General features: G+C 45.0%; 1 protein-coding gene and 1 long non-coding RNA gene across 5 annotated transcripts in view; one reads left to right on the top strand and one right to left on the bottom strand.

The window, feature by feature from the left end:
- Positions 1-1,543: 1,543 nt before the first annotated feature.
- Helq (helicase, POLQ like) overlaps positions 1,544-26,796 on the bottom strand; it is a 39,870-nt gene continuing 14,617 nt past the window's right edge. For 3 of the 4 annotated variants that reach the window (XM_076926354.1, XM_076926356.1, XM_076926355.1), the window contains 11 exons: positions 26,502-26,647; positions 24,096-24,335; positions 20,239-20,380; positions 19,812-19,916; positions 14,677-14,896; positions 12,206-12,363; positions 10,882-10,980; positions 8,214-8,387; positions 6,690-6,803; positions 4,796-4,930; positions 1,544-2,017 (listed from right to left, as the gene is read on the bottom strand). In XM_076926354.1, the coding sequence (XP_076782469.1) occupies positions 1,880-2,017; positions 4,796-4,930; positions 6,690-6,803; positions 8,214-8,387; positions 10,882-10,980; positions 12,206-12,363; positions 14,677-14,896; positions 19,812-19,916; positions 20,239-20,380; positions 24,096-24,335; positions 26,502-26,647 (1,671 nt within the window). In that variant the 3' untranslated portion in view covers positions 1,544-1,879. Of the gene's footprint in view, positions 2,018-4,795; positions 4,931-6,689; positions 6,804-8,213; positions 8,388-10,881; positions 10,981-12,205; positions 12,364-14,676; positions 14,897-19,811; positions 19,917-20,238; positions 20,381-24,095; positions 24,336-26,501; positions 26,648-26,796 lie in introns of those variants that run through there. The other variant, XR_013107838.1, reaches the window with a different exon arrangement.
- LOC143439802 (uncharacterized) lies at positions 8,705-22,893 on the top strand. Its single transcript, XR_013107842.1, has 3 exons — positions 8,705-8,899; positions 20,263-20,389; positions 22,767-22,893. It is a non-coding gene; the product is annotated as an uncharacterized LOC143439802 (long non-coding RNA).

The following is a 26,796-nucleotide window of genomic DNA, read 5'->3' as shown; positions in this document are numbered from 1 at the left end:
GCACCACACTGGGACTACATGGGGCTGAATTCCTGTTTAGCAATTAACACTCTACGGCCTTGAACAAGCTACCTTAACCTTTCTGGTTTGCTCACCCATGCAGTGAGGATAATAGCACCTGCCTCACAGTTCTAGGATCACTGCTGTTTACTTTGCATAAGCAGCAGCTTCTGCCAGCTTCTGCCACACGTTGGTGAGTGCGGTGTTATTTACTATGTTAGGACACAGAGGGTGGCTGGGAAGCCACCTCTGAAAACTTTCCAATACAAGTTGCTCAGGTGATCAGAACTTAACCAAACGAGTCCAGTGCTTGTAATGTTGCTGGGCCCCAGCTTTCTTTATCCTGGCTCAGCTGCTAAACAGTTCTTAACTTTTATTTTTATTTAATGTGCGTGGGCGTTTTGCCTGCAGGTGTGCACGCCACGTGGCCTGTGGATTCCCTGGGGTCAGTTATGGATGGCAGTGAGCTGCCACATGGGTGTGAATCTGGTCCTCTGCAGGAGTAGCCAGTGCTCCTGACCACTGAGCCTCTCCACAGTCCCAGGCTAGTTCTTTTTCACTACAATTCTGATAAAGGAAACATACTTAAGAGATTCTTGCAAAGCGTTATTTCTAGTTAATTTTGGTGTTTGCATGTGTGTTTAGCTATTTGCAAGTTGTTTTTTTAATAATAAAGTTTATACGATAAAAAAAATAAATTCTTCAAATTGTTTTTTTGTTTGTTTGTTTGTTTTTTTTGTTTTTGTTTTTCGAGGCAGGGTTTCTCTGTGTAGCCTTGGCTGTCCTGGAACTCACTTGGTAGACCAGGCTGGCCTCGAACTCAGAAATCCGCCTGCCTCTGCCTCCCAAGCGCTGGGATTAAAGGCGTGCGCCACCACCGCCCGGCGATTCTTCAAATTGTTAATGTGGTTGTTCCCCACAGACATTCTTACTCTGTGAACTGTGGTAGATGCTAGGTGGCATACAAACGTGATTAGTAAAAACATAAAACATTCTTGAAAGTAATAGCAAAAAAGAAAAAACATCCCATAATGCTCAGAGTGGGGAGCACCCTGTAAGGGTTTCATGGATGAGTATGGAGTAACTTCATAGAGATAGGATTTGAGTATTGAGCTGGCACTAGAAGTACATCAGCACTTTCGTATAGTGGTGATAACGCGCATCAGTTAGGGCACACAGGGTTTGGGTTACTTTGGTGTAAATTGATGGAAGAAACGAGGGTAAAGGCTGAGTTTACAACGCAGCATCACAGCACAAGTCAGCACGTGTTCCCACGTCAGCAGGTGTCACCATGTGTCAGTCACCACATGTCAGCAAGAATAAGATACTGGGGAAAAGGTAAGAAAATAGCCAGGTCAGGTATGCGGAGGGAAGATTCTGATCAGGAAAACAATGTACAGGAATGGAAGAGAATGGGTTATCAGTGAGATGGCTTTACACACACGCGCGCACACACACACACACACACACACACACACACACACACACACGCACACACACAGAGGTGATGGTAGACTTAATCATGCAGACCACCTTCTAAAAGCTCATCCATAGGTTTTAATGTATAATTAAAATACATACTTCATTTATACAAGGGATTTTCAATAATAAGATACATATATAATAAATAAGTCAAATTAAAAAAACATACATCAGACAGCTTCATGGGTTTTTTCTTTTTGAGACAGGGACTCATGCAGCCCAAGCTAGCCTCCAACTCTGTGTAGTTGAAGCTGACTCCTGACACTCACTGCCCCCCACCACCACGTGCTGGGGTTACAGGTGCTTCCCACCGTGCACTTTACCACCCTCCAGCTTTTTCTTCTTTCTTGGATATTGAAGATTTAGTCCAGGGCCGGAGGCATCTCAGGCAAACGCCCTAGCACAGAGTTTCATTCCCAGCATGGCTGCCAGCCCTTTCAGAGTTGGAGCCCCCAAGCCCAGGGAGGTCTGCAGGCAATCTCAGTAATTCTTCTGCTTCTTCTTGCAACGCCTCTGCCTTTTCATGTAACAGCATCTGCAATTAAAAACCCAGTCATGAGGCCAAATGTTCTTGGCTAGAGTTGCCAACATTTTACGTCTGCTCGGACCCCGTGTCCTGACACACTGATAGCTAATGCTGGAACTGAAAGGGTGAGACTGAAAAATGCCCACTTTAGCACCAGAGATCCAGTAAATGAGGTATTCCACTAAAAGCCATTTTAGCTGATCACAGCATTCAGTGCACCAAGCATAAGGAGCTTTCCTATACCCAAAGATTTGTTTCACAGAAGACTCGGGCACTTAAACTTAATTTATAATCTATAAAATTTCAGAAAATTTTGCAAAAATTTAATTAGCTCTTGAAACAGTTATTCTTTACGTATGTATTTAATTAGCTATGCAAACTGTTTAATTTAGTGTGCTTTAAAAGCCCATCAGTACTGCAGAGAAACGTTTTACTAAGGAGGCTACAGAAACATGACTGGGTCTGTTCTTTTTACTAAAGCTCCTATGGTGAATGTGACTGGATCCGATATCCCTCTCTCCATTGCTTCCTCTCTCTGCTGTCATCCCTCCTGTATTGTTTTAATTAATTAATTAACTAACATGTATGGGTGTTTTGTCTGCATGTATGTGTATACACCATGGTCCCTGGAGGCCAGAAAAGTTGCCCAAATTGCTGAGACTGGAGTTACAGAGCCAGTGCTCTAACCACTGAACCACCTCGCCAACTCCCTTCCTATCTTCCCCCCACCCCCAAGGTGGGATTTCACTACATAGTCTAGGCTGGCCTCAAACTGTTATCGTCCTGTTGTCAAGGTAATGAATATGCATGTTGCCACGCCTGGAAATATGTCCATCTTGGACGCTGTATCTGTAAACACTCAGAACGTCTCCCTCAAAGATCACTGCAGAGATCAACTAAGGCAAGCTCATATGTGAGCAACACTCAAAACCATGAGAAAGTGTTGGGAGCCGACTCCTATCAGAAAGCGGCTATCAGCTTTGCAGCCATCTTGAGCCATATACCCTGACGTGAGACTTGGTTTTCAACAGCCTACAACAGCTGAAGCACACTCTGATATCCCACATGTGGTATCCATGCCTGCAAGGCCTGCGGTTCACGTGCTATCCATGTGCTGTCCACGTGTTATCCACGCCATACATGCCTGTAAGGCGCACGTGGTATCAAAGCCTGCAAGGCACACGGTGCACGTGCTGTCCACGCTATAGACGCCTGTAAGGCTTATGTCATATCAACACCTGCAAGGCACGTGGTAAAAGTGTATAAATACCCCAGATTTCCGTTCAATAAATGAGACTTGATCAGAACCTGTGTCTTGTCTCCATTCTTCATGTCTCTTCCCCTTTATCCTCCCCCTCCTCTCCTCTCTCTCTCTCTCTCTCTCTCTCTCTCTCTCTCTCTCTCTCTCTCTCTCTCTCTCTCTCTCTCTCTCTCTCTCTCTCTCCTGACCCTTGGACCGGAGCAGCAGCTTGGGCTGGGACACAGTGGCTGCCAAGCGTGGAGTGGAGAGGGCCGCAACCAGAAAGGAGGTTATTTTTTTTTTTGGGGGGGGGGGGGAAGGGCAATTCTGCTTCACATAAGTGATGAATTGTCTTAGTCAGGGCTTCTAAACGCTGCAACAAAACACCATGACCAAAAAGCCACTTGGAGAGGAAAGGGTTTGGGGCTTACACTTTCATATAGCTATTTATCTCTGAAGGAAGCCAGAGCAGGAACTCCCACAGGACAGGAAGCTGGAGGCAGGAGCTGATGCGGAGGCCGTGGAGGGATGCAGGGATGCTGCTTACCGGTTTGCTCAGCTCTGACCACCCAAATGGGCTGGGCCCTCCCCCAGCAATCACTAAGAAAATGTGTAACAGCTCGATCTTACGGAGGCATTTTCCCGATTGAGGTCCTCCCCTTTCAGATGAGTGGTTTGTGTGTCAAGCTGACACTAGACCATCCAGCACAATAACGTAACAATGGGTTTTTAGAAGCTAAGCAGTTTATACAGTCGTGACCAAGAACATAATCCCAAATTGCTTTCATGGCTTCACCCACACGAACAGAAGTACAACAGCAATCGTGAAAAGGGGACTGCGGACAGCGGACAGCCTGAAGCTACGGAACTCAACATAGAAAAAGAAACCCCTACTTCCAAAGCGTGAAAACTACAATTAGAAAGAACGAAAGGGATGGCGCTAGAAGGCAGCACGCATGCGCCGTGGCAGAAATGGCAGCGCATGCGCCGTGGTAGACAGCCTTCTCAAGAAGTTTAACCTCAACACACTGTGATGACCTTGGTATAGCTCCTTGTCAGTGAAGGAGCTTGCAAGCGGAAAGACTGAAGGTGGGCACACTGAAGGGAGGACTTCCGTGAAGAGGCGGGGAAGAGAGCTGGGGGACTGCCTCAGAACAGCACTAGTTTTTAGGGTCTCTCCTCAGCAATCCTGTGTCAAAAACAGGTACAGTATTTGTGTACACTTTCGTTTGTTTTTTGTTTTAACTTGGTTTTATGAGTATAGATGTTTGCTGCACATATGTCTGTGCACTCTGCGTGTGCAGTGCCCTCAGAAGTCAGACGAGGACATCAGGTCCCCTAGAATCAGAGTTACAGATGCTGTGAGCTGCCACATGGGTGCTGGGAACTGAGCCTGAATCCTCTGGAAGCAGCCAGTGCTCTAACCACTGAGCCGTCCCTCCACCCCTGCATACATGTTTTTGTAACCATAAACAACTATACAATTAGAAATGCTCTGCTCAGCTATCTAATCACGACGCTACAACATATTTGCAAGGCTTGCTCACCTTGGCTGAGAAAACAATCTGCTTGGCTTGCCGTCTGGACAGATGATCAATTGTCTTCACCAGCACTTCTGGGTTGGCACTGGCTAAATGCATGACACTTCTGTAACCTGCACTATATAACTGTTTTGCTCGACCCTGAAGTATTAAAAAAAGAAAGAAAGAAAGAAAGAAAGAAAGAAAGAAAGAAAGAAAGACTATGAGTATTTGGGATTATTTAAAAAAAATCCCGCATGCAACAGAGAGGAATAGACAAAGGCAGTAATGTAAATATGGAGATAACCCAGCAGCATACTGCAGGGCTGGGAGGCTGTGTTTGGGAGGCTCTAACCTGACTGAGGTAGCTTTCCAGACAGTGTAAGTCGGCTGCTGAGAAAACCAGGGATGGGAACTCAGTCAGGCGCTCCGGAGAGCAGCGCCAGCTCACGTCTTCAGGTTCTAGCCCAGTCCACCCCCTCAAGTACTCTCATTACCCACTCAGGGGACCATGTCAGTGGGCGCTCTCATGTGTGTGTTCATGCATGCATGCATGCATGTATGTGTGCATGTGTGTGTACACGCGTGTGTGTGTGTGTGCTTCCTAAGTAGAATGAAAAGCTGAAGACAGAAAGGACTGAAGCTGATATGTGTTGCTGAAAGAAAGTGGACACCTGAGTATCCTTTCTTCCCACCATCTTAGAGAATGTTAAATGACTTTCCTGCCATCCACAAACTGACAGGAAGTAATCTTTACTCCAGTGGAGACAGAGGAGCTATGGTTGAGACGCAGGACGCACTTCTTGGGGGAGAGCAGAGTTTTCATAATGGAGATCTTGCATCATACCCATTTCTCAGATAACAATGGCTTCTTGGGAGGCCATGGCATTTTATTTAAAAAGAAGGAAATGAAAAAAGATTTCTGGGTGATCTGATCTGGGATCAGCGGAGTCTCCTGTATAGGAGGGTCTGGAAGGACTGAAGGGGAGACCCTAGAGTAGGCAGGACTTTCTATTGTCTGCCAGCAGCCCAGGCAGAGAGAGGTTGGAGGGAAGCTGGGCAGTGGTGGTGTACACCTTTAATCCCAGCACTCCGAGGCTGAGGCACGTGGAGCTCTGACTTTGAGGCCAGCCTGGTCTGAAGAGAGAATTCAAGGACACTCAGGGCTACAAAGAGGAATCCTGAGAAATGAAAGGGGGTGGGTGGGGGGATGGGAAGTCTATAGGGAGGCTCTGCCTGCCCGTGTTGAAGTATGGGGCTCTTCCACCTCCCTTGTCCCTGAGTGACAGAGGCTTATTTTAATTAACAGTACTTACGGCCTTGGCCGAGCCTTGTTCCCAACTAGCTTCTAACATCTGTCAACCCATTTACAGTATCCTGTCTGCCATGTGGCCAATTACTTCTCCCCAGTTTCATGCATCTGCCTTCCTGAGTCTGGGTGGCGAATCTTCCTGCCTCTCTCACCCACCGTTTCTCTCTCTCCCACAGGTCCCACCTACTCTCTCCTGCTTTGCTACTGGCCACCCAGTGATGCTTTACACAGTGCACGAGAGTTATCCCTGCATGCCCGACTCTGCTCTGTTGCTGAGTGCATCTACCCTGCAGCTGCTGCACCACCCTTGCTCTGCTGAAACCCAGCTTCTTCAGTCTCCAGCATGGGGATCAGCAGCTCTCCAGGAAGCCCCAGGCTTTCAGCAGCACTCAGAACTGCTGGGGACTCAGGACCAGCCAGCCATGCAGGCCATCTACCAAGTTCTCTTTGTTTCTATATGCTAATTCCATCAGTTATGTTCCTCCACAGGACCTGGAACAGCAGGACTCTTTCCAGAACCTATCACACAGTAACACTTCAGAAAATGGTAAAAGTTGGTTTTTCTGTTAGAAGACATGAACTCAGTTAGGGAGGTGGGATGAGGCTGACCTCCAAGACCCCTGTCACTTCCATGAGAGGGATTAGCTCCGCCTTCACGCAGTACGTCAGTTTCTTGGTGAGTTCCACCAAGAGGGCTTTGTAAACCCAAAATTCCTCCAGCTCCTGAGCAAACAAAGATACAGAAATGTAAGTTATCTCTTACATGTAAGTTACATGTTGATCTGTGTAAGTTACTCCTAAGTTTCTTTCTGCAGCTTGGATGGCCGAGGGCTATGGCGATCCTCACAACTGCAAGGCAGCATGGGGACCTTGGGAGCTAGATGAGCGAGAGGGAAAATTAAGAAAAAAAGTTATGTCTAATCAAAATTTCAGGAAGCGTCTGTACAGTTTTGTTTGTCGAGTGACTATAAATAGTTTTTACTTGTGGGAGTTAACCCAGAGACCAAGTATTAAAAAAGGACAGAGTCAAATGCAACATGATATTCAAGAAAACATTTCTGCTAATGAGAACAGGAAATCTGACTGGAGCATAGCACATGGCTGGGGGTTATCCTGTCTGTGTGAGACATATGCGTGAGGCCTGGGGCCCTGACTGGGTAAGTGGTGGCACAAGCTTGGGCAGAGTTCAGAGCCTCAGCACCCACGGAAAAGCCGTGAGCAGCTCAGTGGCACATGCCAATGTGATGAGCTCCAGGCTCCATGAGAGACCCCGTCTCACGCCTGCACTGCTGGCACTGAGCTGCCCCGTGGTGTGGGCCCTCCCGCCACATGAGAGGACCTTCATTAAGTTTTCACTATTAATCCTGGTTAAAAATCATCCCCGCTAACACAGCTGCTGAACGGAGAACAGAGTTGAAGAGTAAAAGTCCACCATCACCCTTCACTAGCACATGCACTACAACTGACATTCACATTCATAGACCACAGAGGTTTAAGATAGGAAAGAAAACTGGAATTAAAAGCTGGTGAGCTGGGAATGGTGCTGTATACCTTTAATCCCAGCACTCGGGAGGCAGGGGCTGTCATATGTATATAAGATATATATATCTTATATACACTAATATATATAAGTCTTATATACATATATATAATTTTACCATCATGTATATACACATACGCCTGTCAGGTAGAGTCCTATGCTTGACGTAGGGCTGCCTGCCCGGCACTCCAAGTAAATGTGCATGTTGCTGTGGGTGTCCAGAAGATGTGGGACTGAGCAGTCACATGACCACTGATGGACTCATGTAACTGACCAAGCCCCTCATCACTCCTGAGCCACCGCACAGAAGCCAGGTTGTAAGGGGTAGCCTAGAGCCGTCAGCCCTGGTCCTGAGACAAGTGAGCTCTGTGCTTTCCACGGCTGAAGCCTTTTAGTTGACTCAGGAACTTGTGCATCATTTCCATAGGCTCACACAGTCCTTGTGTAAAAAGGCAGAAACAAAGACAGGCTTTAAATAAATCTGTGCTCCGACAGAACAGTGACTCAGCAGGGAGGAGAGACGGGCAACTGCTTTAGAGTTTACCAGCAGCTAACATGAGAAGACAAGTCGAGTCCCACGGTTAACTGATTACCTCACAGAAATGTAACACGCAAGATGAGAACGAGGCAGCTCCCATAAGCAGATTCTGTATATATCCTCGGGGCATGTTAAATTTCTCAGACACGCTCCAAACGTTGGTCTCTTTCAGCAAGGAATAAAGGACAAAAGACAGATAGAGTCTGTTGACAACGTTCTTGTCCACCTTCTAGAAAGACACAAAAGGTGCCATAAGTGGGTGGGGCTGCAGCTGCAAGAACAGAGGCGGCACAGAAGGCCCTGGCTGCTGGCTGCTCACGCACTTGCCAGCCAGGGAGGAGACAAGGTCAGTTGTTCGCAGTGTAAGGACACTCGCTGCTCTGGAAAGGAGAGCGGATCAAAATGCTCAAGCCGGCACCTGGCACAACTGTGACGACTCGGGGACGAGAGCCTTTGCAGATGTGGTTAGTTCAGGACCTGTAAATGATGCCAGCCAGATTTACCACGGGCCCTGAACTTGCTGACTGGAATCTTCATAAATGAGGACAAGACAAGGAGACACAGAAGTCAATGAAAAGTGAGGCTCAGGTCAGAGAGATGCACTTCTGAGCCGAGGAACTGCCATACCAGAGCCACACAGCTAGGAGAGAGCACGGGAGGCTTCTCCTTGCAGTCTACCCAAGGAGCCAGTGGAGCCTCCTGGACCATGAGGAATCGGGCCGGGCCTCACATATGCTAAGGGTGAGCTCCACCCTGAGCTGCAGCTGGGCTGGCTGTTCAGTCGCCTGGCCGGTTGAGTGTTTGTTCACAGCAGCATTAGAGTGAGTGTTTGGAGGGATGTGGGAGGCATGGAGGGTCCTGTGCTCACAGAAAGGCAGTAGGGACTAGGAATGCTAACACAGTGTTCCTTCACGGGAAGAGATGTAGAGCCTTTTCTGCACCTAGAAGGCTGGGCGATGTGCTCAACAGCCCAGTGCCCTTTGGGCTTCTCACAGGCTTGTTTTCTCCGTCAGTCTGTAGAACCTATCTTTACGGAAGATGGTGCATGTACTTTACAAAGCCCTTTGAGATTCATACCGTGCACATGAGATTGAGTTACTTATTACCAGGAAAATTTTTACCAAATTGTGCTGTGCTTAAATATGTCTAAATAAGAGACTTGGGATCAGACTCTCAAAGTCTGAACCAATATGGGCTACTGGGTTGTGTGGAGTGGAACCATACTCTGCTGGAAGTTAGGGAGACCTCCGCAGTGACTGTGCTGTCTGTACGCTGCACTGGCCTGGGAATGGAGGTTAGACAAACACACGGAACTAAATGCAAGCTTGTCTATACTATGAACTGCTATGCTTTCCCCATGGGCATGACGTCACAGCTGAAATAGTCAGGAAAAGACTTCCGGTGGCTGGCAGTTTCTGTTCTGTGATTGGCTTTTGCCTGTGGTGCTAGTGATCTTGTGCAAAGAATTTCATCACTAGTATCAAGGTAATGTAAGAGCCGACTTCATAGACGGACTTGAAAGGGGAAAGCAGACACAGAGTGCATCACTGGTCGGCAGGATGGGTGCCTTTAGCACTTGAAGGCCCAGTAGGAAATTGATACCCGAGTTATACTGCAAGTCCCTGTCTGAAAATGAAAACATAAGTAAGATATGAAAAGAATATTGAGATAAAGGCTATGTATCAGTGGATTTTGAATTACAGATTCAGCAGGTATATAATGGACCATCCTTTTAAAAGCATTAAGTTGAAAAAGTATATTGAATTCTGGGTAGGCAAAGATAGCTTTTTAATTTGGCATTTTTAATGTGCTTTTACCATTAACTATAAATTGAGTTAATGTAGACTTTGCTTAGAATGTAATTCCAAAGCAGGAAAAATGATGGAATTATTACACGCAGGATAGATGTCTTAATGACAATTTCAAGCTTTTGTAAGAAGTGTCAATAAGAGGAGGCAGGAGCTGGTGAGATGGCTCTGCAGTTTAAAATACTTGTGCAAGGCTGACCACCTAAGCCTGATGCTGGAACCTGTATAAAGGCAGAAAGAGAGAGAGAGAAAGAGAAAGAGAAAGAAAGAGAGAGAGAGAGAGAGAGAGAGAGAGAGAGAGAGAGAGAGAGAAAGAGAGAGAGACAGAGAGAGAGAGAGAGAGAGAGAGAGAGAGAGAGAGAGAGAGAACACCAACTCCACAAAGCTGTTCTTGGACCTCTGTGACATGAACACGACACACACAAGCAGGACAGCTCACATGGAGCTTCTGGGAACCATACTGGCCTCTTTAGGAGATGGAAGCTTTGTGGTAAAGTGCTTGGGTAGCCCAGCCAAGTATATGCACACACACGCACACGCACACACACGCACAGAGACATGTCATATATAAACCTGTACGCATAATGTATATTACAAAAACATTTCAAATTCAACTTACATATACAGTTATATGATATTGTAGAAATGTTTTATAATATAAACCTAACAGATTAATGTGGTGAAGTTGGTGTTTTCTTTTTTTAAAGACAGGTTTTTTTTTCTCACTGTGTTTTTTTCTCACTGCCTTGCCTCAAACTCACTGTGTAGACCAGGCTGGCCTTGAACTCACAGAGATATACCTACCTTTACCTCCCAAGTGCTGGGAAACAAAAAGGTCAAATCAGGAAAGGAGATGATATAAGGACACTTGTTTTCTTGAGTGACTCTTATTTAGAAAGCAGGAATGACACGCACCTTTCTGATGGCTTGTCCTGATGCTTTCTTTCCAATAAAGCCTTCGGAGACTCCGAGGAGAGCAGCTACATTTTGCTCTGCCGGGCTGAGTTGACTGAACTAATAGAGAAGGAATAAACAATGAAAACATGCAATTGCAGCTTTAAAGTCTCATTCCAGCCCACGCCAGGGTTAGTTCTGAGGTCACATCTTCATAATTTCAGTGGACAGGAAGAACCCCACAACGTTTATAAATATTACAGAACTCTCATCATGAGCAGAGCAGGCTTTGTCAACACCGGCTACACATGACAGCGGTTCCACAGTTCCATGGCCCGGTGACAGCCCGGCTGTCTGGCTGTGTAAGCACGCGCTGATGAGCGCGCCTTACTGCATCTCTGAGCATGTCCCCACCGTTAGACAGCACATGACTGCATAAAGACAAGGCCATGCATACCTTTCATGGACTGTGATTGTTTAATATTACAGTGAGCTAGAGAGGAGAAAGACAGGAAGGAAGGACTTGACAAACTTACGTAACAACTTAAAAATGACACTATAGAAACTAATTTCCCAAGATTAAAAAGCTGTAGACTGGGGGCTTGAGGGTGTGGTTTCAAGTCAGAATACGCACTTACTATACACAGGCTTTGGGTTCAATCTTTAAAGCTGTGGGGGCGTGGGGAGGCCAGCCACTATTTTTGCTTAGTGTGATCCAGTGTATTCATTCAGCCAAATTGTTCATAGTAAACATCATAGTATGTTACTCTACTGACTGTTTGATCACACACAGGGCTGGCTCTCCTGTGTGACTGGCTGTAAAATGTATGCTCCCTGTGGGCTGGAGATGGTTAAGTTAGTCACGTGCTTGCTGCACAGGCACGAGGGCATTGGTAGTCCCAGAATCACATAAAGTCAGGTGTGCGAGCCTGCACTGCAATCTCAGCACTGAGGTTGGAGCCAGGCAGATCCCTGGAACTCATTTGTCAGTCAGCCTAGACTAAGTGTGGGCTCCAGGTCCCAGTTAGAGTCTGTCCCCAAAACAAGATGGATGGCTCTGGAGAAGTGACACCTAAGCTTGACCTCTGACTCCACATGCACGTACAAACATGCACACCACCTGAACACACACATATACACAAATAACTATTTTTCAAAACCTGAAAGACATATACATTTGTGTGAAGGTGTAATAAGACCCATAGTTTTATACAATTCATAGACAGTAGCCTAAACAAGGGAGAGAAAGAAACCCTGAAAGACAAAAGGCCCAATTCCAAATGTCTCACTAGTGCACTTGACAAAGGTCTGGAGAAATCTAAGCTGAAAAGTCCTGTTCTCTCACCTGCCTGAAGTACACCATCCAGTCAGGCTCAGACTGAGCAGCAAGGTCGTAGGGCGTGGTTAGGTAGACCAGATGGAGAAGACTCTCCAGTACAAGTCCTTCCAGACCTTTCTTCAAGTCTCTGTACAGAGTGTCACAATAGGCCAAATCAATGGCTCCTGAAGAAACACAAAACCACAAATCCAGCACGTGCTTGGGCACACTCTTGGCCAGGTGTGTGGTGCATGGCTGTCCCGGCCACAGCTACACAGCAAGCCTGGGGCCAGCCTGACATGCGTGAGACCCAGTACCCAAACCCAGTTTGGATTAGTTTGAATCTGAGCAAGTATATTTAACCCCTCAGAGTTTTAGTTTCCTCAGCTTTAAGAGACAATAAGGCAAGCACAACTGAGTGACAAATAAGACAACACACAGTGAAGATGTGGGTTTTGTTAACTGGAATAATTCTAATACAAATAACATGACTGTACGTAAGATATGCAAAGGTGTACTATTGGTGTGTCTGCACCTGTAGTGTTAAAAAGCAATAAAAACGAACACTTTGTAAGACTGAGAATTAACAAAGACTTGGCTGCTGTTCTTGTTTGCTGAGGAGCTCAGCGAAAGCTCACGTACGCCATGCTCTACAGCTGTAGAGTTCAGTCCTAAGCAAACCCTACCGTAAGTCCTCAAATTCTCCTATTTGTAATAGTTCTGGAGGTTATTTTAATATATGCATCAAATTTTAGACAGCTCTGATACAACTACTCTATTTTTGGTAATCTGGTAAAGAAACCAAAACATTTCAATGTGTACTCAAAATAAATTGAGACACTTTATAAATCATGTGACTATTTATAATCAGAAATATCATAAGCAACGCAAATGTTCACAAGTAAAAAGATGGTTAAATAATTCATGTTCCAGCCCTATTATGAATGGGAACAGCATAAAAGGAACATGGGCCTGGACTCTTAGTGCGAGCCCACATATCATCTCAGCTACTTGGAGGCTGAGGCAGGAGGATTGCACAGTCAAGATCTGCCTAGACCACAGTAGACCAGCTTGGTCAACTGAGTAAAACCCAGATTCAAAAACAAAAGAAGGCCGGGCGGTGGTGGCGCATGCCTTTAATCCTAGTACTTGGGAGGCAGAGGCAGGCGGATTTCTGAGTTCGAGGCCAGCCTGGTCTACAGAGTGAGTTCCAGGACAGCCAAGACTATACAGAGAAACCCTGTCGCGAAAAAACCAAAAACAAACAAACAAACAAACAAACAAACAAAAAAAACAAAAGAAGCTCGGGGCACCGTGCCCGTCTAACACGTATGGTGCCGCCAGCTCATGATATGTTACAAGTGAGCATGGTTCCATTAGAAACTGAATGAGGTACATAAATACACGTATATCTGTGCAGAAAGATACAGTCAGGTGCCACCTGCCAGGGACATGCTGCCCTTGTGGAAACACGGAAGAGATGGCCAGCACCACCATTAGATGACATGATCTTTTTGAACCGCTGTGAGGTATGCCATCAGTGTTGTCTGATATGTTATGCAGTGGGTGGGCGTGTCTGAAAGAGTAGATCCAGAATTGGGAACGCTGGGAGTTCCTGAGTGGAATGGGACAGGGGTATGGACTTCTGGTAACATAATCCTGAGTTCTTAGGACAGTCTTCTCTCTCTCTCTCTCTCTCTCTCTCTGTTGCTTTCTCTCTCTTCTCTCTCTGTGTGTATACATGGGTGTGAGAATATGTTTGCGTGTGCATACATGTGTGCAGGAGGGTGGAGGCCAGGGATGGAGTAAAGGTCTTCAGTCACTCCCCACATTACTATTTGCTAGGCCAGTTGGCCAGCAAGCTCCATGGCCCCAGCTGCCTCCACCTCCCTCCTGCTGGGATGGCAGACCCACAATGCCATGCTCTGCCATGCCTGGCCTTTTATGTGGGTGCTGGGAATCTGAACTCAGGTTAGTCTTTATGATTTTACTGACTGACTTTACTGAATGAGACATCCCCCTAACCTAAGATTTTTTTCTTTTTAAAGAGCAGATAGTTTTCAAGTAAATAACTCATTAAGAAATAAATTCTTCCAGGATAGCCAAGGCTACACAGAGAAATCCTGTCTTAAAAAAAGCAAAACAAACAAACAAATGAATAAATTTTCTGTTCGGATACAATTTTTAAGCAAAAAGCAAATTCCAGAACAACAGAAATTATGTGCTTAAAACATAAAATTTGAATCTGTTTATAGCATGGACTGTGAACTAAAGTAAAACACACAGACAGGTGTTATTCCAGGCAAGATGGAAGGGGGCAAGGCCATCTTTCTCTACTTACAATTCAAAGTATTTTCAACTGAAATACTGAAAGTTGAAATAGCTCATAATAGTAACACTTCTAATATAAAATCACAAATCCAATTTAAAGAAAGAAAATAACTTCTATTGGTTCTAATACATTCCCTTAGAAAACACTGAGATTTAGGTAAACTTACCCTTATAAGAAGCTTGGCCCAGTTTTGTAATACGGAAATGACACTGTAACCCCTCACTGTCGCCATGGCTGTCTTTCTGTAGAAGTCCTTTCTCTGTCAGGTGCTCAAGTGCGTCAACAGTTATTTCCCAGAGACTTTTTTCTTTCAATAAAATCTTTTGCTGAACACCAAAAAATGTTCCATTCATAAACTGATATATGTCACCAAGACTTGTCGCAATCTGAAAGAATTCAGGACATCACTGGGATATTTTTCTTAGTTCAAGGAACAAGATTATTCATGTTCATATCTTAAAGCTATTTGAAGAAAAAAAAATAGGACAAAACCTACAGAATTCAAAATTAACAGAAAAAACAACTGAAGAAAAAGACAGTTATCATGTTAATTCTTGTTATACAAATTTGACAGAATAATTAAAAAAGATTTTATTATTATCACTATTATTATGTTTTGCTTTGTTTTGAGACAGGGTTTCTCTGTAGTGACAACTGTCCTGAAACTCACTCTGTATACCAGGCTGGCTTTGAACTCACAGAGATCCACTTGCCTCTACCTCCTGAGTGCTGGGATTGAAGACGTGTATCAACGCCCTGGTTCTATTTATTATTATTAGTTGCATGCCTGCGTGTGGTGAGGCGTGTGTGCATTGGTGCAGGAGCTGGTGCATGCCTGTGTGTGGTGAGACACTCCTACATCAGTGCAGGAGCTGGTGCATGCCTGTGTGTGGTGAGGCACTCCTACATCAGTGCAGGAGCTGGTGCATGCCTGTGTGTGGTGAGGCACGTGTGCATCAGTGCAGGAGCTGGTGCATGCCTGTGTGTGGTGAGGCACATGTGCATCGGTGGAGGAGCTGGTGCATGCCTGTGTGTGGTGAGGTGCTCCTACATCAGTGCAGGAGCCTGTGGATGGCAGAGGTGTTGGCAGAGGTGTTGGATCTCCCTGGAGCTGGAGTTATGGGTGGTTATAAATCACTTGATGTGGGACCTGGGAACTGAAAGTGGGTCATTTGTGAAAACAGTGCTAAGTTTTAACCCTTGAGCCATCCTCTGCCCTAAAATGCTATTTAGTTTTTATATAATCCCAAAGATGTGCTCTGTTTAACCTATCCTCTCTTCAACCACTGCCACCTACCTACCCATGAAGGCATGCTGTAGCTCTAAAAACCTCATTAAACATAAAAAAGAAACATGGAAACCCCAGCTGAGAGAATTCAGTGTGCCCGCATCAGGCAAAGAGGTGTTTGGAAGAAGGGTCAGCTAGAGGTCAGTCTCTCTCTTCTGTCCGGGCTCCACTCCTCTTCCTGTTCTGACACTCCTCCCCGCTGCCCACTCGGTACTTACAACTGACAGCAGTGACCCTAATTCTCTCCACTTGGTATCGGTGTATACCACTCAGGATTAGAACACACTTTTATTAGCCAATTTCACCAAAATCAGCATGTTATATTGAAAAAGGACCAATCAATAGCTCTCTCTTACAATTCTGATAATATCTAAACCGGGAACATTTAAGTAGTCATTTTATATTAAACCAATATAAGGAATAATAAAAATATTATGGAGTGTTCATTTTTGTATTGCTTCTCTTTCCTTTTATTAACAATCATTCTTAATATTCAAGCTCAAATGCACTTATAAGATATTCTTGAGCTGATGTTCAGTCTGTGGATCACTGAAGTACCCCAGCCTCGGAGGAGATATGAATGGGGTGCTCCCCATGGTGTCAGGCGTTTGGTCTCTAGCTGTACTGCCGTCTGAGTGGGGTCTTGCTGGAGGAAGCGCATCACTTGGGGTGGGCTTTGATGGTTTACATGCCGCACACCATTCCCATTTGGAGCATCTGCTTCCTGCTTGTAGTTTTGAGATGTGAGCGCTCAGCCTCCAGCTCCAGTGGTCACGTCAGCTAGCAGCTGCATCCTATGTCCACCATGACAGACCCTAACCCTCTAGAACCGTAACTCTTTCCAAACAAACTCTTATCTGAAAGTTATCTTGGTTATGGTGGTTCAACAGTCACAGGAAGTAACTAGTGCAGATCTCACAGGTGCTTTCCTGACAACGGAAGTGGCCCAGGGCAGGTAGAAGAGGTGCAGGCAGTGCCTTTGCTTGACCTGCCCACCTGTCTCAAGTCACCTTTCTAATCCTCTCTGGAAAGCCTGGCCATGATTTAAGCCTAAGCTAGTTTCTGTCTACCCTTGGGCACGTCCAAAGGCAAGGTTGTTAAAGTATTTATTGACTGTCAACCAAATGTCAGGCACGTGTAAGGCACTGTGACTCAATGGTCAACCAATAGAAACATGAGCCCTGACACAGGGCTCTTAAAGCAGGGGTGCATTAGTCCCTAATAATAGAAACAAAGCCATGATCTCAAGCTGATTGGTCCTGTTACAGGGAAGGAGGGCAGTTCTGTAAATAACAGACGGGCTCAAAGGCATAGGGAATGTAGCCCCAACAAGTTACAATTAGGCTAAGAGCTGCAGGAGAGGAGCATCACAAGAAAGGGGGCACACTGAGCAAGCATGAGGCTGGGTGTAGGGAAGGCAGACGGGTGAGCTCCAGTCTAGGGACCATTAAGATACCAGTGCACCTCACGCTAGAGAAATGGAAGCAAAAAGCCAGGGTTTCTAAGCCAGGGTTTCTGAAATAAAGTGTGAGAGTCCAGACTGGAGAGACAGGCTGCGGTCATGTTATCCAGACACCAGGGTGAGAAATTTGAGAAATTTGGGACTAATCTTTTCCTTTTCTAGGTATGTGCATTAGTACCCTACCGTTTGGGTTTCTTTTTTCTTTTCTTTTTTTTTTTTTTTTTTCTTTTTTTTTAAGAGACAAGAATCTTACTATGAAGCCCTAGCTGGCTTGGAAACACAAAAATCTTCCTGTCTTTCAAGTGCTGGTATTAAAGGTGTCACAGAACATGCTTGGGTTGTTTTTTGTTTGGTTTTTGGTTTTTCAAAACAGTTTTTTTAAAACAGAGCCCTGGCTCTCTTAGACTTGCTTTATAGACTAGGCTTCCCTTGAACTCCCAGAGATCCTGTGAGTTCTCTGCCTCCCAAGTGCTGGGATTAACGATGTATGCAACCATTCCTGGATGCTTGGGTTTAGTTTTTACGGCAACAGGAAACCACCTACAAGTTTAAGTGGAAGGCATGACTTATCCGTTCATGTTCTGTGATTACTCTGTCTGTGTGAAGCATTACTCGGAGGGGATGTGGCAGGTTAGGCAATGGGTGGAGGGAGACCACCAGGAGACAGGAGAGTTCCGATACAGGCATGCAGTTGAGAGCAGCCTACTACTCTATGCTTCTAATTCAGTATTCGTAAAACAGAAATTATACTCCCTGAATCCCATGATGTAACTGCCATATCATCTCCCTGGAGTTTCCTTCTAGAACTTCCTGTCCTCTCGTGTCTCTCGGGATGCTCACCTCCGCACTCTCAGCCCCAGCCTCACACTGTACAAGTCACAAGTCTTAGATGGTGTCAGAGCCAAGTTCTTACAGAGTCTCTGTGACGACTATTACATCTCTCATGGTTAAACATGCTCTCCTATTACCCCCAACCAATAGCATATGGGGCAACTGTTTCCATCCAGACTTGAACTCTTCAGTATTCTTCCCCAGAGTTATAGGGTCCAGCCTGGCATCACCATGTCACAGCCCTACTCCAGCGTTACAGGGTCCAGCCTGGCATCACCATGTCACAGCCCTACTCCAGCGTTACAGGGTCCAGCCTGGCATCACCATGTCACAGCCCCTACTCCAGCATTACAGGGCCCAGCCTGCCAGCTGTCACACATATCACATTAAGCTTTTTTCTTGGTGTTCTACTCTAAATGCCTACTGTGGCTTATCTCCTCCTTCTGTGTCTAATCTGTGTCTCTCCTTGAACCTCGGTACGTTTCATTATTTTCTTCTTTAGACTTTCATGGTCTAGTGTGGCAGGCAACACGGTAAGGATTGTTACCATCCATCTGCAAGGTACCAAAGGTACCAAAATGTGGTGTCTCTGCTTCAGTCATGTCTCACAGACACTTATTTCCAGTTCATATTAATTAGGACAAGCCATATGATGAGCTAAGAGCAATGGTCTTGCAGTTAGAAAAAGCTAAATTTAAACTCTGGCTTTTACTAATTTTTGAGCACAAGGACTGAATTTAATTAACTTAAAAATAAGTCTAAAAGAGATTAATGAATAACTCTAAAAAAAAAAATCTTTTTTTTTTTTTTTTTGGTGAGACAGGGTTTCTCTGTGTAGCTCTGGCTGTCCAGGAACTTGCTCTGTAGACCAGGCTGGCCTCAAGCTGAGAGATTCACCTGCTTCTGCCTCCCAAGTGCTGGGATTAAAGGCGTGTGCCATTACCACCCGGCTCATTATTCTTCATACTTGATAAAGGCTGTACAGCTCTTTAAGATTCCGTTTTCATGTTGGTAAGCTGATCAGAAGTTGGAAATACTGTAAGTGAAAATGCACACACTATACCCAGCCTGCTGAACCTCACAGCTTGGTAACACTCTCTCTGTAGAGCCTCGGCTGCTGCCCTTCATGTTTGCAGAGCTGGGACTGGCTACAGCCGCCCAGCACTGAGGTGAGGATGGGACTGTGCTGTACGACGACAGGCACACCTCCTTTCTAATGTGAGCAGAGGTGATGGCTGTCAAGAGTCTGGATCCACTGGCTCATGGCTTCCACAGTACTGTGGAAAGTAACTTCGGGGAGGTATCAATTATTACCAATTTCTTGCATTTCCTCTACTGAAGAACTAAAAAGACCCAGATTCAGAGTCTTTTGAAAACATAATTTATTTTTATTTTAAGTAATTGGTGTTTTGCCTGCATGTGTGTCTGTGTGAGGCTGTTGGATCCCCTGGAAGTGGAGCTACAGACAGCTGTGAGCTGACACATGGGTGCTGGGAACTGGATCGAGGTCCCCAAGAAGAGCAGCCAGTGTACTCTTATTTGCTGAGCAAACTCTCCAGTTCCCAGATTTAGATTTGTTTTAATGTCACAGATTGTTCTTTTTCATATCACACTAGAAGTCACCATTTTTTTTTTTCATTTTATAATTTGCCTGAATTTCTAAAAGTCTCTATTATCTCAGGTAATACTCATCATATTTAAGAAGATATGTAAAAAATACCTTCAGACCAATTAAGGAGAGAAATAAACTCTGGATACCCTTGGTGAATTCCTCAACAAGATGGCTGTAGCAGCTTTCCAGTGGTCCGTTTATTAGTTCCAGGACCTACAAAAAAAGTTAAAGCAGTATTATGTTTGTGCTGTTACTAAATCTAAACAGAGTTCCACATAAAAGGCCTCATACTTTGTAAAATATCTGGAAGCCTCAAACTCCTCCAAAGCCAAAACAAAACCAAATCACAAAAACCCAAAGTAGCAACAATTAACAAATGTTCTATGACACTGATATAGAACAGTGTCTAAAATATAAACGTGTTTGAACAAGTCTTTCTAAGTCTGTCTTAGCAGGAGGGTGTGTCGTGTAAGGAATACTGGCAATTAGTTTTTAAGCGATGGTCTGGTGTGAGCGTGGTCCAGCCGGGCCTTACCTGCTGCTTGTCTTTCTCTTGCAGCAGAAGGATGCTCTCCCCGGCAGTGTCTATCCCAGCACGGCCAGCCCTGCCAATCATCTGCTTGTACTGATTCCTCTTTAAGAACGAATTAGCCACGTAGGGAGCTCTCAAGATGACTCTGCGGAAGGTACGGGTTAAAAGTGATCCTTTACATCAGCAACTACTTTTTAAACCCAATTCCATCTTATCCATTTTTTTTACGCATAATGACATGTTAACTTTAAGTAAAACTGCACTGACTCTGGCTCTTTGCTGGCCTAGGTGCTTACATATATGACCTGTAACTTTCACAAAATGCTTAGCAACATCCTTATTTCCTTTCTTAGAAGGAATTAGCTGAAGTTCAATGATGGCTTACCTTGAACAGCAAGTGACTGAAAGCCAGAGCCATGGCTGCTCAAGCCTCTGCGGCCGAGGCCTGTGAGCAGTCCAGAGCAGCGCTCTCCAAAGCATCGTGGTTTTATACCCCAGAATTGAAAGATTTGGCCTCGTACCACCGCCATAGGCTGCTGATTTATGAACTGATATTATCTTTAACCATAAGGCACTGCAGATTTCAACTGGTTTTAGTCTACAAAAACATCAATTTCAATCCTGCTCAGGTGTAAATCAATCTGCAGTCAGCTTTCCTCTGGAAAGGGATTGAAGACTCTATCATTTGCCTACATCATCAACTCCTTTATTTATAAGTAAACAGACTATGTAGGTTGCTGAAAGCTTGAAGAAAACAAAATGAAGGAAAAGTAAGACAACACAGAAAAGTGACTGCATACAACAGATACAGTAAATTCCAGAGGGAATCATAGCCACTGTTGTCAAGCAGACTTCTACAAGAAGTATAACAGAATTCTTGAAAAAAAGGTTTTTTAAACTTTTTTTAAAGCCTTTTTTTTTTTTTTAAAGATTTATTTATTATTTTATGAGTACACTGCCATTCTTTTCAGACACACCAGAAGAGGGCATCAGATCCCATTACAGATGGTTGTGAGCCACCATGTGGTTGCTGGGAATTGAACTCAGGGCCTCTGGAAGTACAGCCAGTGCTCTTAACCGCTGAGCCATCTTTTCAGCCCAGAATTCTTGAAAATTTTAAATGCATTTAAAATTTAAACAACAATAAACAACTAACATAACAGTAAAAATCTATGGTGGTGGCGCACACCTTTAATCCCAGCACTTGGGAGGCAGAGGAAGGCAGATTTCTGAGTTCAAGGCCAGCCTGGCCTACAGAGTGAGTTCCAGGACAGCCAGCTGTCCGACATCCTACACACACATCCCACCTGCGTGCTGTCCCGACATCCTACAGCACATCCTACCCACGTGCTGTCCCGACATCCCACACATGTAATATCCCGGCATCCTATAGCACATCCCACCTGCGTGCTGTCCGACATCCTACACACACATCCCACCTGCGTGCTGTCCCGACATCCTACAGCACATCCCACTCGCGTGCTGTCCCGACATTCCGCGTGTACTGTTGCCATTGTATTCATCCTACGTCCTTTTACCCCATTCTACTTCGCTAATCTCCTACTTCTGCGTCTTTAAAAGAAAATGGATTTTGGAGGTAGTGGTACTGGGGCTTGAACCTAGGACTTTCTAGGTGTTAGGCAAGCAGTCTGCACTGTACTGTCTTCCAGTCCACTAAAAACTTGAATTTCATATGGAAAGTAAAACTGGAGAAAAAAAGAGTTGATAATTGTAACCACATGTCTTTACCCCAGGCTAGCCCAAGTCACAAGAGAAGAGAATGAAGCTGATAGAAGGATATGATACAGAAATGACTAGCAACAGCTCTAAGACAGAGAAACCACAGGGCTCAGGATGGAGCCTCCCACCAAGAGCCATGCCCCAACTAGCGACAAGTAAACTGGGATTGCAGGGATTACATGACTGGGCTGAGTGGGCTCCAGCTTGGCTTGGAAACTCATTTCTAGCTGATGTGACATTCAACAAGCTATTTATTTATTTGTTTATTTAGGTTCTTTTGAGACAATATTTCTCTGTGTAGCCCAGGCTGTCCTGGAACTTACTCTGTAGACCAGGCTGGCCTTGAACTCAGAGATCTGCCTGTCTGCCTCTTGAGTGCTGGGAAAAATTACTTTATAGATTTCAATTGCAGAAAATATTGATCATAAATCACGAGGGCTGAGTAAATAAATGCGTATTAAGCAGTTAGGTGCCAGGTGTGAGAGACGGTGATGTGGGGACAGGACGGAATCATAATAAACACCAATCATGATAAACGCCATTATTTACCACAAGGAGAATGGAAGGTTACAAAGGAAAGTGGAAAGCTGCAGGAGGGGCTAGCTCACTGCAGGAGGGGCTAACTCACTGCAGGAGGGGCTAGCTCACTGCAGGAGGGGCTAGCTCACTGCAGGAGGGGCTAGCTCACTGCAGGAGGGGCTAGCTCACTGCAGGAGGGGCTAGCTCATGGCAGGAGGGGCTAACTCATGGGCACTGGCCCCCAAGGCTGACAACCTGACTTCTATCCCCAGGACCCACAAGGTGGACAGAGAAAACCAACAGACTCCTGAATCCTGAAGTTCACCTCCGACCTCCAGTCACACTGTGACATGCACGGTCCTCTACGTGCTTTGGAGAGAAGAGAACTACAGGCCCACACAGACACAAAGCTGGTTCTGGGATAGGAATGGTGGTACAGGCTTCAAGCCTGGCAGGTGCAGGTGGACTTCTGTTTTAAAGGCAGGTGTACATAGTTCCGACCAGCCAGGGCTACATAGTGTGACCCTGTCTGTAAATAGATAAATATACATGAATATGGGAGGGGGGACACCATAATTAACGACCATAACACTGAGACATAAGACTGTATACCTAGCAGAAAAACATTGTTTAATGTTCATAAATTTTATGAAAATAAATTATTTACTAGACCCCCCCACCCCCCCCCCCAAGTAATGAGTTAGAAAGAGAAGTCAATTATATAGCTTCCCACTGTTTGGTAATATCTGAAAAGGTGACAGAGGATCTGCCCGTATAGAGTTTGTGGTGGTTGGATATACTCAGTCCACGGGGAGTGGCAATATTAGGAGTTGTGGCCATGTTGGAGGAGGTCCATCACTGTGGGGGCGGCTTTGATGTCTCCTAGAGCTCAAGCTCCGCCCAGTACAGAAGAGAGTCTCCTGCTGCTGCCTTCACATCTAGATCTAGATCCTGCCTGACGCTGCCATGCTCCCACCATGATGATAATGGACTGAACCTCTGAACCTGTAAGCCAGCCCCAATTAAATGTTTTCCTTTATAACAGCTGCCTTGGTTATGGTGTCTCTTCACATCAATGAAAACCTAACTAAGACAAAGCCATTCCATTCATTCCAGGTGCCAGTGATGCAGGCCTTGAATCACAGCACTGGGAGGCAGAGGTAGAGGACTCTCTAAGTTCCAGAACAGCCAGTGCTACACAGAGAAACCCTGTCTCAAACAAAAAGAAACAAATAAACACCATTGCACTCTCAGATGGTTTTAATCAGCCCCTTCCCTGTGAACTGAACACAAGTCAAACAAGGTTCGAGACACTGAACTCCATCCCAGACTGGCTTTCCAAATCAGTTCGCTAATGTTTCCAGGCAATCTATTAAGTGAACTCCTTAGGTCTTGTCAAACCTTTCCAGAAGTACAATCAGAACCTGACATGCCTCTAATTCCAGGACTCCCTCCAGTTGGACCTGGTCCCACAAGTTTAAGACACAGACAAACAAACACAGAAGAGAGAGGACACAAAAAGGGATCTAATGCCAGGAAATGTGGTTTTCATTAAAATGTTAAAGAAAACAAACCAATCAACTCGGCCGAGGAAAGCTTACCTCCGTGCGGGCAGATTGACCCCGGCTGCCAGGGTGGACGTGCAGGTGAAGAGACAGAGCACACCTGTGGAGTAGGCCTCTTCCAGAAGCTTCCGCTCATCACTAGTTAAACCACTGTGGTGATAGGCAACGCCGAAAGGGACAGTGCGCTTCAGGACAGGGCACACTTTACCATGGCCGACATTCCTCAAGTTTTTAATCACTTCACACTTTTCTTTCTTTCTGTGGTTTAGATAATCCCTGGGAAAAAAGATCCATTAGACACATCAGCCTGGGACTGGAGTAATGGCTCAGCAGTTAAGAACACTGACTGCTCTTCCAGAAGATGGGGGTTCAGTTCCCAGCATCCTCACAACCATCTATAACTCCAGTTTTAGGGGATCCAATGTCTTTTGTGACCTCTGAAGGCATCAGGCATGCATATGGTGCACGTGTGTGTATGCAAAGCACCCATACATACAATAAATAAATCCTTAAAAGGAAGGACTGTGAACCCTTGAGTTATAGTTGGGAAGTGCTTACCATTGTTCTTAATACTTCATGTTAATGTTATGTTATATATATATTATTTATCAGTATAAGAACATAAAATGTTCTTTGTGTGTATTTGTATGTACATGCATGTGCCTCTATCTGTGTACTGGGTGTAGACATGTGTGCACAGAGGCCAAAGGCTGACATCAGGTGTTTTTCTCATTTCTCGCTAAACCTGGAATTCAATATTCAGCAAGACTAGTTGTCCAGCGAGCTCCAGGGGGCCTCCTTGTGTGTGCGTCATCATGCCTGGCTTTCACAAGGGTGCTAGGGATCCGAACTTGGGTTCTCTGACTGAGCCATCTCCCCAGGCCCCTAAAATGTTCTTTAAACTTTAATTCTTACTTCATTAACCATTAGAAAGACTCTCCAAGTCTTTTTGTGGATCACAGAACCCTATGGGTACCTCACAAAATTAAAACTAAGGAAAAGTCCAGCTATTCATATAAACACAATACTTTAGAAACAATCTCAGATGCTTCATCGACTTCCTGAATTTTGCCCCAAACTTCATATGCGATCAGGTTAAATCCTGCTCTAGACATCAAGATGATTTCTTCTGTAATATATGTCTTTATGGGAGATGGTCTGTTTTATTTTAAGGGACACATTTACTACTCTGAAAACGGCATCATACTATACAGCAAAACAACGTCTAAACACTGTAGAAACCTCAACAATATCTTATGTTAAAAAGCTGAGTCGTTTTTATAAGAAAGGTTAAATGATTCATTTCCTTATTTCTCTTAGTTTTTAAAATTTGTGTATGTGCCTGTGTATGGGAGCATGGATATGTGTGTGTATGCACGGGTGCAGGTATCCGTGGAGGCCGGAGGTGCTGACTCCTCTCGGTGCTGGGTGTCAGAGAGAACTTGTCAGGCCTCTGGAAGAGCAGGAAGTGCTCACAACCAACAACCACCATCTCTCCAGCCTAGCATATTTAGATATTTTATTTGTCTGTTTGAGACAGTGTCTCATTATGTAGGGCTGGCTGCCCTGGAACTCAGTATATAGACCAGGCTGGCTTCAAACTCACAGGGATCCTCCGGCCTCTGCCTTCCAGGTGCAGGGATTAAAGGCATGAACTATCACGCCGGGCTGTTTTGTTTCTTAAATAATGAAAACCATCATTGTAAAGGCAGACTTCAATCACTGGCATCCAACTCCTTGATGGTTCCCTAAGGATTTTTATCATTCTACGAGCCAGTAAATTTAATCCTAATTTAGACCAGTCTATGCCAGCAGGATTGGGAGGGTGGAAAACAGCCAGATTCAAAGTTCCCATCGGTAGTCTATGACTACTGAAAGCCTCAGGTAAGGGGCCAAACAGGGCTGTAAAAATTTAAAAAGCCACACACAACAAACAGGCACAGAAAACAGGAAATTATCAGCACAGCCCGTTTCCCAGTGGACATAGCAGAGCTCATATCCAAACAGCTCAACTCCCAAGCCAAGACATCTCTAAAATCTGTAGGAAAGTCTGTCTAATGCCCAGACAAATCAAGAAACTAGCGGAAGTTAATAAAGAAACGGCTCAGCTGCAGCCATGGCCGGACTTGGGGCTGTGAGAGTGGCTACCCTGCCTTGCTGTCTGCAGCCTGTCTGGCCCACTCCCAGATATGCTGAGGGTCTAAGATGTAGTTGAACCCTGGGTCACTGCTCGGCCAAAGCTTCAGATCTAAGCCTCTGTGGTGGCCACTCTCTTGCAACTCTAGAATTCTCTAGTATGAATTTCAGTTAAGCTTTCTTCAAAGTTAGTTCCTTCAGAACCTATAAAACAATATGATGCTGTGTTAAGATAATAGTCACTCAACACACAGAATGTATTATTCAGTCTGTAACAGAAACGAGTTTATAAAAAAATGAACATACTTGCTTAAAAACTTGCACAACATTTCTGCTACATTTTCACAGTTCTTCTTACTGGGACAAAAAACCAGGCAGGAGTAGTTAGGAATAACTTCTGTCACCAACGCTACCAAGCGGTCGGGATCCATTTTCTTCAGGGCATCAGAGTACTGCAAAACAAAGAGCCACGCACTGCAACCACGGAAGTGTGACTTGAAAGACGCGCAGACTGTCACCAGTTTTAAACGCTGCAATTATCCATTACTAAAACCAGCTGTACTGAACCTCAAATGGTCAATTTTCTTCATAGGTTATTCGC

The sequence above is a fragment of the Arvicanthis niloticus genome, chromosome 27 (assembly GCF_011762505.2).
Source record: "Arvicanthis niloticus isolate mArvNil1 chromosome 27, mArvNil1.pat.X, whole genome shotgun sequence".
Taxonomy (NCBI): domain Eukaryota; kingdom Metazoa; phylum Chordata; class Mammalia; order Rodentia; family Muridae; genus Arvicanthis; species Arvicanthis niloticus.
The sequence above is the reverse complement of the archived record's forward strand: the minus strand, read 5'-3'. Positions and strand labels throughout refer to the sequence as shown.